This window comes from Carettochelys insculpta, chromosome 12 (assembly GCF_033958435.1).
Source record: "Carettochelys insculpta isolate YL-2023 chromosome 12, ASM3395843v1, whole genome shotgun sequence".
Lineage (NCBI taxonomy): Eukaryota > Metazoa > Chordata > Testudines > Carettochelyidae > Carettochelys > Carettochelys insculpta.
Window position 1 is genome coordinate 13,912,663 of NC_134148.1, and position 15,212 is coordinate 13,927,874.

Sequence of the window (15,212 nt, forward strand, 5' to 3'; positions counted from 1 at the left end):
TGGCAACTGCTTTGGAGGATAGGGTCATATTTCAAAATGATCTGGATAAATTGGAGAAATGGTCTGAGGTAAACGGGATGAAGTTTAATAAGGACAAATGCAAAGTGCTCCACTTGGGAAGGAACAATCAGTTTCACACATACAGAATGGGGAGAGACTGTCTAGGAATGACTATAGCAGAAAGGGATCTAGGGGTTATAGTGGACCACAAGCTAAATATGAGTCAACAGTGTGATGCTGTTGCGAAAAAAGCAAATATGATTCTGGGATGCATTAGCAGGTGTGTTGTGAACAAGACACGAGAAGTCATTCTTCTGCTCTCCTCACTGCTGGTTAGGCCTCAGCTGGAGTATTGTGTCCAGTTCTGGGCACCACAGTTCAAGAAAGATGTGGCAAAATTAGAGAGGGTCCAGAAAAGAGCGACAAGAATGATTAAAGGTCTAGAGAATGTGACCTATGAGGAAAGACTGAAAGAACTGGGCTTGTTTAGTTTGGAAAAGAGAAGATTGAGGGGCGACATGATAGCGGTTTTCAGGTATCTAAAAGGGTGTCATAAGGAAGAGGGAGAAAACTTGTTCTTTTTGGCCTCTGAGGATAGAACAAGAGGCAATGGACAAACTGCAGCAAGGGAGGTTTAGGTTCGACATTAGGAAAAAGTTCTTAATTGTCAGCGTGATCAAACAGTGGAATAAATTAATAAGGGAGGTTGCGGAATCTCCATCACTGGAGATATTTAAGAACAGGTTAGATGAATGTCTATCAGGAATGGTCTAGACAGTACTTGGTCCTGCCATTAGGGCAGGGGGCTGGACTCGATGGCCTCTTGAGGTCCTTCCAGTCCTAGTATTCTATGATTCTAAATTGCTTCAATTTAACTCAATCAACAGGCTAATCGCAGGGCAGTTGTAGAAGCTCCATCCCTAGAGCTTTTAGGTCACAGCTTGACAAAGTCCTGGCTGGGATGATTTAGTTAGGGTCGATCCTGCTTTGGACGGGGGGCTGGGCTCAGTCACCTCCTGAGGTCTCCTCCAGCCCTAGGATTCTATGATTCTGTGAAACAAACTAGTGTTCCATGGGTCCTGGTTTTGCATTGCGTATTAGTGTGTGGTTCAGCTAAGCAACATCTCGCAAAAATCTGGCGTGGGGAGAATGATACTCCATTCCAGCTCCAGCCTGAACTCTGATAAATACACATCCTCTTCAGGTATAGGCTACGTCTACACGTGAAGCCAACATCGAAATAGGCTATTTCGATGAATAACGTCTACACGTCCTCCAGGGCTGGCAACGTCGATGTTCAACTTCGACGTTGCGCGGCACCACATCGAAATAGGCGCTGCGAGGGTACGTCTACACGCCAAAGTAGCACACATCGAAATAAGGGTGCCAGGCACAGCTGCAGACAGAGTCACAGGGAGGACTCAACAGCAAGCCGCTCCCTTAAAGGGCCCCTCCCAGACACAGTTGCACTAAACAACACAAGATACACAGAGCTGACAACTGGTTGCAGACCCTGTGCCTGCAGCATGGATCCCCAGCTGCCGCAGAAGCAGCCAGAAGCCCTGGGCTAAGGGCTGCTGCCCACGGTGACCATAGAGCCCCGCAGGGGCTGGAGAGAGAGCATCTCTCAACCCCCCAGCTGATGGCCGCCATGGAGGACCCAGCAATTTCGACGTTGCGGGACGCGGATCGTCTACACGGTCCCTACTTTGACGTTGAACGTCAAAGTAGGGCGCTATTCCGATCCCCTCATGAGGTTAGCGACTTCGACGTCTCGCCGCCTAACGTCGAAGTTAACTTCGAAATAGCGCCCGACGCGTGTAGCCGCGACGGGCGCTATTTCGAAGTTAGTGCCGCTACTTCGAAGTAGTGTGCACGTGTAGACACAGCTATAGTGTAGTACATGCAGCTGCCAATGGTCTTCAGATATGATTAGGACATACAAGAATTAAATGGACAGAAAGATGCTCCACTCACATCCATTTTGTCCTTGCCATACTCAAAAGCACCATTTTGGGAGGGCAAAGGAAGGGTGCTACAGCTAGCTGTGCATATGGGGCAGATGCTTGCTTTTCTGCTCCTTCCCTTCACTATCAGGGAGTGAGTGGACAGTACACAGCTTGCATTCATTCCTCTCTCTCCCAGCTTGAGAGAGGAGGGGGAAGAAGAGGAAGTGAGGCAAGCTCTGGGCTTTTCCCTTGCTCCCTGACAGTGTGCGGGAGGTTGAAGAAGAACAAGCAGTGTCCCGATACTGGCAGGGGATGAGTGATAGCCGCAATGATGCACCATATCAGCACAGGAAGTTCCTGCTTGAAGTAATCTTTCCAGGGTCAGATCCAGCCAGCTGTATTATCCCTAAATATGCAGTGTAACAAATAGCTGTCAAAGTAAAATTCGAAACTTGTTCCCAGTCCTATTGAGAATTGGGAGGTTTGTGCCCATCAATGTTCAGAACAGAGCTTTTTATTTGTATTATAGGCAGTAATGAAGATTTCTTCTCGATATATGAATAACATTGATCATGTAATTTGAGAGCTTTGGAGAGAAGATCAATTTGACTGATTTTTATTTTACTTGGACTGTATAGTCTCACCAGATCAAATTTGGGACTTTGACTTATAAGTAGAACTCCATTAATATTTATAGATGAAAGCCAAGTACCTTCAATCACTTTGCCCTCATATACTCAATATCTAAATCTGATCAACTACGAAGTTTGCAAAATGTGTCAGTTACTGAACCGATAAAAGGGTGTGCTACGTCAATCACAAATCCCCAGGAGGAATCCTGTTTTTCTGGTTATGATTTTACAACATTCTTAATAGCAGTGGTTTCCCTGAAACCCATTGTGACATGCCCTTGAGTTAACACGTCGATCAACACATTGTGGTAGCTCCATTAACAGTAAACTGCGTCCTACAAGATGAAAGAGGCTAGAAACTGCTGATAGTTTTGTCTCCTCATAGGTTGCTTATTCAGGTTTTTCATCTTTGTTTGTATATACAGGAAAAAAAATTGCCAACTGGGGCAGAGACTATTTCATAAGGTTTACAAGAGCTCCCACCCTACAATGAAGTGCTTTGTCAATCAACCAGCAGCAAAATCACTCCTCGTAATCCAACTGAAATAATAATTTTAAATTGTGTGAAAACAGTCCTCTGACTATAATATGTCTGTCCTAAAGGTTCATTGGAGAGCATCTGTTTGGGCATATTATTTTGACAGTGGTCTTTGAAACTCTTTTAAGGGGAGGACACAGAACACTGTCATTCATAAGTAGCTGCAATGACTGTTGATCTGTGCAGTCTGCACCTGGGCTTGTTGACAAAATTATAGCATGATTTCAACTGAATACTTTTTTAAAAAAAAATCCTTGACCATACTGGGGCAGCAAACAATCACAAATTATGCAGAAAGACAATGGAAGGACCATGTTCACTCTAGAAATTAGTCTGAAGGCCATCACTTTTAGGTTACCTCTACACAGCAGCATTATTCCAAAATAAGATATTTTGAAATAACACATCCACACACAAAATGCATTTTCAGGTCCATATTGCTATTTTGAAATGGTGCCACTGGAGCCTATGATGGCTTATTTCAAAATAGCGCTATTTTGTGTCTTAATAGTGCCTGTTTCGAAAAAGCAATTTCAAAATAGGTGTTATTCCTCACTGAGGCTACGTCTACACTAGCACACTACGTCGAAGTAGCCTATTTAGATGTAAGAACATCGAAATAGGTTACTTCGACGCGTATCATCTACACGTCCTCCAGGGCTGGTGCTGTTGACGTTTAATGTCGAAGTAGCGACGGAGAACATCGAAAGGAGCTGCCCCGGAAGGAAATGCGAAGCGTTTACACACACAAGCACTCCCTGTCGAAATAAGGGGCCAGCAAAGCCCCAAGCCGCTCCCTTAAAGGGTCCCTCCCAGACACACTCGGCCTGCACAGCACAAGATCCACAGAGCCGACAACCGGTTGCAGACCCTGTGCATGCAGCATGGACCCCCAGCAGCAGCAGCAGCCAGAAGCCCTGGGCTAAGGGCTGCTGCACACGTTGACCATAGAGCCCCGCAGGGGCTGGACAGAGTGTCTCTCAACCCCTCAGCTGATGGCCGCCATGGAGGACCCCACTATTTTGACGTAGCAGGGCGCGGATTGTCTACACGTGCCCTACTTCGATGTTGAACGTTAAAGTAGGGCGCTATTCCCATCTTCGGATAGGAATAGCAATTTCGACGTCTCGCTGCCTAACGTCAATTTCAACATCAAAAATAGCTCATGGCACGTGTAGACACAATGCATACTATTTTGACGTTGTGCCAGCTACTTTGAAGTGGCCAGCTAGTGTAGATGCACCCTGAATGAGGTTTACCAGAATCGGAAAAATGCATCCACTATTTTGATTTTATTTTGAAACAGCATGTGCGTTGTTTGGATGCTGCCAGTTATTTCAAAATAACTGCTTTTATTTCAAGATAACTTTGCCGAGTAGAGACAGCCTTGGAGCCCTTGAACTTAATAGTTCCTTATGTCCTAACAGGAAGGGGGTTTCACCTTCAGGAAATCAAACTTACTGAATAGAATATATCTTGTGAAACAGGCAGCACAATGAAAGCTTAAAGATTCAAAACATCAGCTATAAAATAGTGCACTACGAGATTAACATTCCCTCAAAGAAATGTCACAGCACCTACAAAGGTCAATTTATGGTGTATAGTCTCAGCACAGGGACAGCTGCAAAAAAATTCAGGTGAAAGGAGCTTGAAAAGCTCTGCATATTTATGTAACTTTTACAATCTTGTATATGAAAACTATTTATTGTAATCTGTCATTTTCTCCTGGAATAAAACAACAACAGCAAAAACAAAAATCTTCTTGTTTATCAAGTCCATTTACTTTCTGTGGATGAACTCAATCCAAAGAATCAAACACATGGCAGTAAGAAAGGGCTTTTGGTTTCAAGACATGTTGTGACATCTCGCCGAATGAATCATAGTACCTGGTTTCTGTGGATCAGTAGTTCTGGAGCAAGGGTGTACCCCATCAGAACTGGGCGTGTGTGTATCCTTAGCTTAGTTGGGCTCTTTCCTTGCTCGCTTTCTGCAACATGCTGATTTAAAGTATTTGTGGGGCATATAATAAATCCTGAATTCATCAGAGTTAGTTGATTCTTAACTTGCATATGTTTAATTTAAAGTTCTGACCACACTTGCCTTTTTCAGATTGTAAATAACACTCAAAACACAAGGGGCTTGATTTTGTCCTAACTCCATTGCTGATGTTCCACTGATACAATGCCAGTGGAGGTACTCCTGATCTACATCAGCATACATGAGACTGGGATCAGGCCCAGTAACCACTTCTCCTTAGTACTGATGCCTGTAGCGTAGTCACTTGCCCTGTGTGTACACATGCCCCTTCCTTTCAAAAGGGGCATGTTAATGAGCGGGTTTGAAAGATGCTAATGAGGCACTGCAATGAATATGCAGCACCTTATTAGCATAATGGCGGCTGTGGCGATTTGAAAGTGCGGCTTTTCGAATCGCACGCTGCCCGTGGAGACGGGACCTTCTGAAAGGACCCCCCAGTTTTTGAAAGCCCTTCTTCCAATCACAGATAGGAAGAAGGGGCTTTTGAAAACTGGGGGTGGGGTCCTTTCGGAAGGTCCCGTCTCCACGGGCAGCGTGCGATTGGAAAAGACGCACTTTCAAATCGCCGTGGCCGCCATTATGCTAATGAGGCGCTGCGTATTCATTGCAGCGCCTCATTAACATTTTTCGAACCTACTCATTAACATACCCCTTTTGAAAGGAAGGGGCATGTGTAGACCCAGCCTTGGTGGCTCTAGAGCAGAACTCTCCTCCAATTAACTTTGAATTGTGACATCATATACTAAACACATCTTCAAAATGTGTGTTCTAACAATACTTGTTTCTATACCTGAACCTAGTGGGAAAATATATGCTGATGAAACAGGCTAATTGTCCAAACTTTTGTATTTCATACACAGCTAGGGCAAATATATATATAACAGTATAAAAAATTGTACTCTGTTGTCTGTAGAGGGCAATCTAAGCACAGAATTTGCACAGAATTCTTGCTTCCCTCTTCCCCTGACCAATTCCACCCACCATCAATTCTTCTGTGTAGAAAATCAAATTAAACATGAGGCAGCATGGTCATTTCATAGTGGAGTCATTATTAAATACGTCTGAATCAAGCCTAATTAATAGTTGATTTCAGCATGAATATTGCTACAAGTGCCGATTATTCATCCTTCATTCTGCCCTGTGATCAACAAAAATTATCCAGAAATGCTCCATCTTCTACAGATGTTATTGTATGTATCTGTGTTGCTAGAAAATAATAGTTAAGTGTTGTTTATGGTAAAAGTAATAATCTCTGAATTATTCATTGCCATATGTCTGGCTGACTTTTCAGCCTCTCTTTGCCCTTTGGTTTCCCTTGGGTGAATATTTACAGTAAGTCATTTAGGCTAATGTTAAGGAAAATTAAATTTCTTGATTGGTTGTCACTAGAGTAATAATGGGCTGCAAAATTGTAAGAAAGCAGAGTCCCTTTCCAAGCCCCACTTCAACAGCTGTATATTAAATGTCATCATAAAATGTGTAAGCACAGAGATTAATCTTTTTTAAAGGGCAACCTAAGAAAATTGCCAATTTTAATTCAACCCTCTATAAGATTCCACATAACCTATTCAATTAAGTCCCATAAAACATATTGTAGTGGACTCTTCAGCATGCTTAGTACACAGCAGAGCTGTGAAACTTCATCCCTGAGGCAAACACCAAGCCAGAAGAACAGCAAAAAGAAAGAGAAACATGGCACGTTAGTAGTGATTTTTTTCAATGGACTTGACCAGTCCTTGATTTGCCTGCTGAACCGTGTGCATGCAGGGTTTGCCTCAGGCTCTTTGGTTTCCCAATTGGCCAAGACCTGATCCAGAAATCTCCAGAATCATTCTTTGCTGCATGTTGCAATTTTGAATGCCCTTACACTAAGATGCATAAGAACCTACTGAGTGAGCACATGCGAAAAGTGGCTCAGGATAGGTGGGCATAATGGAGCCTTGTTGATGCCCTGAGCAACAGTTGATAGTCTATGAAGGATTTAGGTTCAAATGGTCAACCTTTTATTTCTTTTGTGGTGAAAAATGAAAAGGTGTCAACTGCTCCCATGCGTATTATGTAAGTTGTACATATAATGTGTGTTTACATGTTGTGAAAAACTACAATCTGCATGATGCTAACATGCGGGGGGGGTGTAATTCAGCTACACATTGGACCTCCCTGGTCCGGCACCTTTGGAACCTGAGCAGTCCCAAATGCAGGGATTTGCAGGAGCAGGGGCCATGCAGCTGGATGCTGGCCCTGGCCAGGCTGCCTGATGCTGGCCACATTCCTGTAGCAGCTCCCAGCTAAACCCATTCTTCATTCCCGATTTCTTCTTTGCTTCAGCGGTGATCCCTCTGACTGACTCTGAACACAAGTTACTGCCTTTGCACTTTGCGGTTGATCCTGGGAAAGACTGGGAGTGGGGGAAAGACGACAATGATAACACCCGGCTGGCCAAGTAAGAACTTCCTATAATCTTAATAGCAGGGTGTCTTGAACCCATCAAGCATGATCTATGTACCATGACACTCATTAACTGAGAGCTTCATTAGGGAAAAGGAGGAGGGTGGGTGCTTGGGTCCCAACCTTACTAACATGGCGTGTGTTGCTGTCAGTCTAAACAACATAGATTCCCTCATGCGGTGAAGTTAAGCATTGATTCTCCTTGGATGTATTTTTAACTAATTAGTCATCTGTTTTCTTTCCTCTGTTTTTCTTCAGCTTGATTCTGTCCCTGGAGGCAAAGCTTAATCTCCTGCACAGCTACATGAATGTAACTTGGATACGCATACCATCTGAAACACGGGTAACCCTTCCCTCTGGTTAAACAACAGAAGAGAAATAAGACACAATAGGGCGTGTTCATAGAGAAGATTACAGGGTTTGGCTACATACTGTGTGCTGCCGAAGGATTATACCAATAGCTCGTAAAGGTGCACAGTTGGTGTAGCACATTGCTTTTGGAATAAGGCTTGTACATTAGGCATCTTATTTTCTTTAAAAATATATATAAATAAAACACACACAGAGACACACATGCACACACACCTGCTTGGGTGTTTTTTGCAATATACACTCCACTTTGAAAAGTGAAACTACTCTTTTGGAAATAATTTTCTTTAGATTTTTTTAAAGGTTTTGTAAAAGTTCCTTAATTTTACGGGTTTCCTAGTCTGTATGTGCTCCCACGTTTCCCAGAAGTCCCGCTGTCCTTTCAGCTGCAGTTTGTGATCTAGCAGTCAATATTCAATCAGTTTCTCTGATAAGAACTAAATTTGGAACATTGGCTAGCTCATAGCTCCGCTTTTCCATTAGAAAGTGGCTGCCAGGGCCACAAACTGACACAGAAGCCTGACACCTCTGGGAGAGGAAGTTATTTAACGAGGTGCATAGCAGAGACCTCCTCTGCTGCCTCTCTCCCACACAATTCCTGTGCAAATTGTATTAAAGGAGATGGGAATTAGTCCTGTGTCAAAAGGTCGATGGGTGAGGACAAAGGTAATGAAGTACCCAGCACATGAGAGGGGCAGAAAAGAGGAACTGAGGGGTCAGGGAAAACAGCCCAGTCTGCAGGAGAACAAACTGGTTTTACGTGGCCCCTCCTAAGCACATTGAAAGCTCCACTCCTATTAAGAGATTTTTAGGCATTTTCTTTCCTCTGTCAGCTCCAGTTAGTCCAATTTACTCTCTACTCATTGTTTTCATTTGCAGGTCCTCATTTCCCTGATTTGTTTGTGAATCCTCTCTGGTTCCATTGAGGTGTTACCTGTCACCTAGCAGGTTCCCCCTCGTCCCCCCAGAATTAATCTGTCTGCACAGACAAGCCCCATCTCTGTTATTATGATTAGATTGCTGACAGGCTCATTGACTGACTTTTCATTTTTCTCTAATGAGGGGTGGACATTGTTTTATGAAGCCACTGTGAACCTTTTTGTTAACTGAACTGCGGAAAATGCCCAGAGGGAATCCTGGCCCCATTAAAGTCAATGGCAGAACTCATTTTGATTTCAGTAGAGCCATGATTTCATCCTTGGTGTGGGAGAAGAAGATAAATGTATCCTTTTTCTTGCATCCAGTATTCATCACCAATATAAAGTACATGAGTAAAGAGCACGGCTTCTCCTGGTGCTGTTTGTAAGGGTGTCTTTTTGATTCAGTTGACTATCCCAGAGAGGGAGAACCAGTTTTTACTGAATCACAATGCGTAAGCAAATCCACGAGTGCATACTGCTGTCTCACTTGTGCTTTTGCACAACTAGACACCAATAAACTAATTATTGCTGGGTTTCCTTTGGATGAGGAGAATGGCCTATCTCCCAGTACTTCTCCAGCAGAGCAGAAACTTTTCTGCTATGAAATGAGGGTGAAATTACTCTTTATGCAAAGGGGCAGCCATACAGGTGGTGCAGTTACACCCCGTGGTTTTCCACGATTTGCAGGATTTACAGTTTGCTTCAGTGGTTCTCAGCACCTCCCATTATAAAGTTTGTTCCAGCACCTCTGGGGCCAGAAGATGCATGTGCATGTTTTAAGCCTTAATTTGAAGGTTACACTCATATGGATTTTATTAAATGTCACTATTTGATTAAAGGAAAAAAGGGGAACTACCTTTCAAGCACACACCCACACAAACTCAGACCCTCCTGCGCTCAAACACTTACACACATGAACTCATGCAAGTGAAGGGAAGCTAAGGCATAGTAGGGCCCCTGTGTCTGGCTGCCATCATAAATCTGTGGCAGTGAGCTGATTGGATGACCCCCTTGTCAACTTGCTCTCCTGCCAGCTATAGTACTCAGGACCAGTCAGTACTGTCCATCGTGGGAAGAAGCAGAAGGGCCCAGGGATATCACCTGTAGAGAGGTGATGGCAAGAGGCACACTCCTGCTTGCACCCATCTTTTCATATGCTTTGTCCTGTTCCACTGTCCCAGGATGTTGTCTGACCATGAGTCATCAGCTAACAGCAAATTGGACTTTGATTTTCTCTTGATGGGGCCTCTTTCTTGGGCAGATTCTTCTGCAGGGCTCAGTTCCTGTTATTCTCAGGCCATCAAGGTGCTGCTGGCAGCTGGTCATCCATACAGCTGGTTGGCTTCAGACACTGATTCCATTGCACACCCACCCACATGCACACTTTTCTCGCTAACACAAAGGAAAGAGAGACATTTCTTTTCTGGTATCTGCAGTAGCTTCTTACTAACTTAGTATAATGCTTAATGCAGACGTAGCAGCCACTACAAAACAAAGCATACAGAAAATTACAGGATTTTCAGCTGCATTTTACTGGGCTGAGCAGAGGCCTTATACAACAATACGTTGTCCAAGTATTGACTTTTTATACTGGGATGAGCTTAACCCTGAAGGTTTATGGTTAAACATCTTGTATTTGCTCTTTGGTAGATGTAAAGGCCTGGTGCTGTACATTCTAGAGAGCTAGTGGTTTGGGCACTCATCATCTCCCAGGAGCAGCCCTCTGTGTTAGTAAGGGTTTCACCACAGAGACCAATTGTTGCAGTAGTTTTAGAGTCTATTTGTCTCTGATCTGGAGACTGTTATTTTTATCCCTGTGGTCACAAATGAGCTTCTGATCTCAACTTAGACCTTAATGGATGCTGGTCCCTCTGCCAAACATGTCTTGCAATTTAGTATGATGTTCAGCTTCTGTTCTAGGGAAGTTCAGGATTGCTATAGTAGGGGTGTTGACTGCTAGGACGGAGATGTATTCATAGTTCAGGAACCTAGGAAAGTGACTTAACTTTTGTTTTTATAGCATTTGCTAGCACTGTTTTTGTCAGGCTTTCAGGAGTTCCCAGAAAGTTATTGTATTTTTGCATGGTGTGGGAACCTCGCTATCACAGAACAAAAGTCATTGCGAGTCCGTTACCCTGATGGTGAAGAATCATAGAATCCTAGTGCTGGAAGAGACCTCAGGAGGTCTTTGAGTTCAGCCCCCTGCCCAGAGCAGGACCAACCCTAATTAAATCATCCAAGACAGGACTCTGTCAAGCTGGGACTTAAAACCTCTAGAGATGGAGAGTCTACCACCTCTCTAGGTAACATATGCCAGTGCTTCACCATCCTCCCAGTGAAATAGTTTTTCCTAATATGCAGCCTACACCTCCTAGAGAACTTTATATTCTCACCCAGAAAATTATCACTTACCCTCAACAAGTGCGTGAGTAGAATTTTGCAAATTAAAATGAACATGTGCAAGTTTGAAAGCTGCCAGAATTTTCTGTGTCCCGTTTGGGATCCTTTTCTAACTATTTTTGTGCAACTTGTTATGTAACTTCACATTCAAGCATGAACCGGAACTCAGATTTCCAAATAAATGTTAACTCTTCTGCATTTTGTGATTGGCTATAATGTATATTATTGTGTTTTTAAATATAAATATATATATAGTTGCTGAATATATACTTATCCCTGAAGTAATATAATTTGTGTTTTGTTCATTGTAGGCCCTGTAGACTGTAGAAGTTAATGGAAAATTAACTTTGAAAAGAGCTCACTGTAGATTTAAAGCTACAAGTTAGAGCATTTGTTGGGGGATATAAAACTTTATCCTAGTGTAAAACTGATTTTATTCTATCTAATCATAACTAATTTCCCCTAACAGGCCCCTTTGGCCCAGCCAGAATCACCCACCGCTTCAGCAGGGGAAGATGTTCAGTCTCTGGCTGACTCAATGGATTCAGACCGAGAGTCCATCTGTAGTAATTCTAATGGCAGCAATGGCAAAAATGGGAAAGAAAAGGAAAAGGATAAACAGAGGAAAGATAAAGACAAAAACAGGACAGATTCAGTTGCAAATAAACTCGGAAGTCTCAGTAAAACATTAGGCATTAAGCTGAAAAAAAATATGGGTGGGCTGGGAGGGCTGGTGCATGGGAAGATGAGCAGAGCAAATTCAGGGAATGGGAAAAATGGGGACATTCCAGAAAAAGTCAAAGAGAAGAAGTCAAAGTCTCGCAAAGGGAGCAAAGAGGAGTCTGGCCAGTCTGCGAGCACGTCTCCATCAGAAAAGACAACTCCCTCTCCGACTGACAAGGCAAGTGTTTCACCTGCCGAAAAGACGAACACAAAGTCCCTCTCTGACAAACAATCTGATCCGTGGAAATACAGCACTGATGTGAAGCTGAGTCTCAACATTTTGCGAGCTGCCATGCAAGGAGAACGCAAATTTATTTTTGCTGGCCTTCTCCTGACTAGCCATAGGCATCAGTTCCACGAGGAGATGATCGGCTATTATCTGACCAGTGCCCAAGAGCGCTTCAATGCCGAGCAGGAACAGAAGCGAAAGGAGGCTGAGAAAAAAGCTGTTCTCAATGGGTCATCCTGCAGGAAACCGGAGCAAGAAGCATATTCAAAAGAAAAGCTGGACTCATCTCCTCAGGAGAGGGCATCACCAGTCTTGCCTCAAAGCCATACAACTCAACTGGTTTTAAAGTTTAAAGATCGCACTAGTCCCACTCCAGGGTCATTTTCTTCGCCTAGTAACGGTGCTAAGAAAAGTGGACCCATTCCAATATCTGCCCATTATAGCCATACTCCACCTGTTCAAAGGCAAAGCGTTATTCATTTGCATGATGTCAACTCCAAGCCATCGAGCCTCCAAGACGATAGCTATAAGCCAGTGGTGGGCACCTTAAAAACATGTGCCACTTATCCCCAACAGAATCGATCACTGTCCTCCCAGAGCTATAGCCCAGCCCGGATAGCAGGTATCCGTACAGTGAACACTGTGGAATCACTGACCTATGCCATGCCTTCCGAACACAAGTCACAGACATTTACAAATGGGTTTAATACCGGGGATATTAGAGACTGCTTAGAATACGCTGATGAAGAAGGTCCTCAGACCTGGTTGAACAATGATAAAAATCGAGGCAGAAGCACTGTTTGCCCAATATATTCCATCCAGCAAAACCGTTGCAAGAAGGAGAACTGTTCCTTTTATGGTCGTCCTGAGACTGAAAATTACTGCTCATACTGCTACAAAGAGGAGCTGAAGCGTAGGGAGAGAGAAAGTAAGGGACACCGGCATTGAGGATTGTGAGGATCCTTCCCTGACTACTTAGTTTAACCATTTTCTTACTTACAAAGTAAATAACAATGGATTATGGAAAAGGGAATTCTAAAAAGGGAATAATGGGTACATAATGTCCAGCTTGCTTTTCTGGGGCAATGCAGAAATAAGAGAATTAATTTATCATAAAGAATTTATTATTTTCCATTTTGTCAGTGTCTTTTTTACGTATACTGGTAAGCTGAAAGGTTGTTTACTCCTTTGTCAGTGCTGTGTATATGTTTGGTCAAAAATGTACTAATGGTGCCTGAATTTACACTGACATCACTCAGGTAGTAGAATGACAGGGAAAAAAAGTCATAATACTGGAAATGTGGTATTGTAATAGGACAGTATATGCCTCATTTACATTTGAAATTCTATAGCCATGATAGGGGTGAATTTTTCTTCGTAGAAAGTAAATTTTTCATAACTCTTTTTTTAGAAGGGTCACCGTTTTGCATACTGTACCTTTTTAACATTGTGACACAGCATACTGTAAACGTTTATATTCATTTTAACGTGAAATGCAGTCTCCAAAAAATAAATGAATGAAGATCTGGATTCATGAGGACTCTATCTCCTCATAAGCACAGGTGCTTGTGGATATTTTTTCCCCCAGATTGATAGCACTATGAATTATTCCATTTGTTAATTTATTGTGAATTCCTGGACAGACGTTGTTGTTATTGTGGTCCTATTACATGCAAGATTTTGCATCACACACAAATCCCAGCAAATAATCTTAATCACATGAATTTCAGCTGCATTTTTATGGATATGAACATGTGGAACAATGTATAAAAACTACCTAAAAGATTACTTAGGTTTTCAGAACTTGCTCATCAGCTGGAAATTTTTGCCACAGTCAAAGGCTGGATGAACTGTTGAGCACAAATAATATATTGTACAAATTTAATTCCCCTATCCATAATCTGACCTCTTTTATTTATTAATTTGTTCATTGCTAAAATTATTGGGTGAGTGGTTATTGTGAAAATACTTTCTTCCAAGCACTTTTTGCAATCTATTAGTTGCAACTATTGTTTTGCGTCTTCTGGACTGAATGACACCCATGTCCACAAATAGCTTCGAAGATACCTGTGCAAACACTTTCAGCATGGATACTCCCGCAAATGCAGATTTATGCAAGTCTTCATAGCCAAATATTTACACAGATATTTATGATGGTTTTCTTTCCTTTTTGGGGAAAACAATTTTGCTCTCCTGGATGGCTGTGAAAAGCATCTAGAAGGGGTTACAAACACCATCCAAGTACATTTGTGGTTCTTATTCCAACAAGTTTTCCTGAACATCATTTGCAGTTTTCATGCCACCAACCAATGTAAGTATGGCAATAAAACAAACTCAGATTCATTTATCATTGATACACATATAAACATGGGCTGATTTTTCTGTCTACCTACATTTATGAACAATTGCTCATTTTCTGCAGGTATACAGAAAAGCATTGGCCTGCAAGGCTCTCTTTGCTAACTGGTGATTTCTCTGCCTTTCTCAGGAGTCCAATTTGATTCAAGTATTGAACATCATTTTTCCTAGCCCACAAGAGGCTTAGGGTCCAGTTCTCACCACACACATTCAGGCTCACATGTAACTGTTAATTTGAGTACAGTTGTTCCTACTTAGCATCAGTGTGATCTCAGTTAGTCCCTTTGGCCCTGATTCAGTGAAGCAGGAAAGTACACATTTAAGTTCATTCATTTTTAGGAAAGCATTTAAACATGAGCCAAAGCCCCCTTGAAATCAATGGGACTTTGACACACTCTTAGCATTAAACACATATGTAAATGCTTTGCTGAATCAGACCCCTGTAGACATTTTTATTAAATTGTTTAATGAATCAGCAGCTGAAAAAATGAATTTGTAAAAGAAGACTTATGGGCAATACCTGACAAGTTCTTTCATGAATTCAGACCTGTATTGAACTTGTATCCATTTTTCATGAAGGGAACATGTTATCAAGCCAAGTAAGTCGTT

The 15,212-nt window shown here is 42.5% G+C and overlaps 1 protein-coding gene across 6 annotated transcripts in view; it reads left to right on the forward strand.

The window, feature by feature from the left end:
• The window catches only part of OTUD7A (OTU deubiquitinase 7A), a 298,239-nt gene extending 284,199 nt beyond the window's left edge, over positions 1-14,040 (forward strand). For all 6 annotated transcript variants that reach the window (XM_075006997.1, XM_075006994.1, XM_075006993.1 and 3 more), the window contains 3 exons: positions 7,485-7,599; positions 7,863-7,947; positions 11,763-14,040. In XM_075006997.1, the coding sequence (XP_074863098.1) occupies positions 7,485-7,599; positions 7,863-7,947; positions 11,763-13,193 (1,631 nt within the window). In that variant the 3' untranslated portion in view covers positions 13,194-14,040. The remainder of the gene's footprint in view (positions 1-7,484; positions 7,600-7,862; positions 7,948-11,762) is intronic.
• The last annotated feature ends 1,172 nt before the right edge of the window (positions 14,041-15,212 follow it).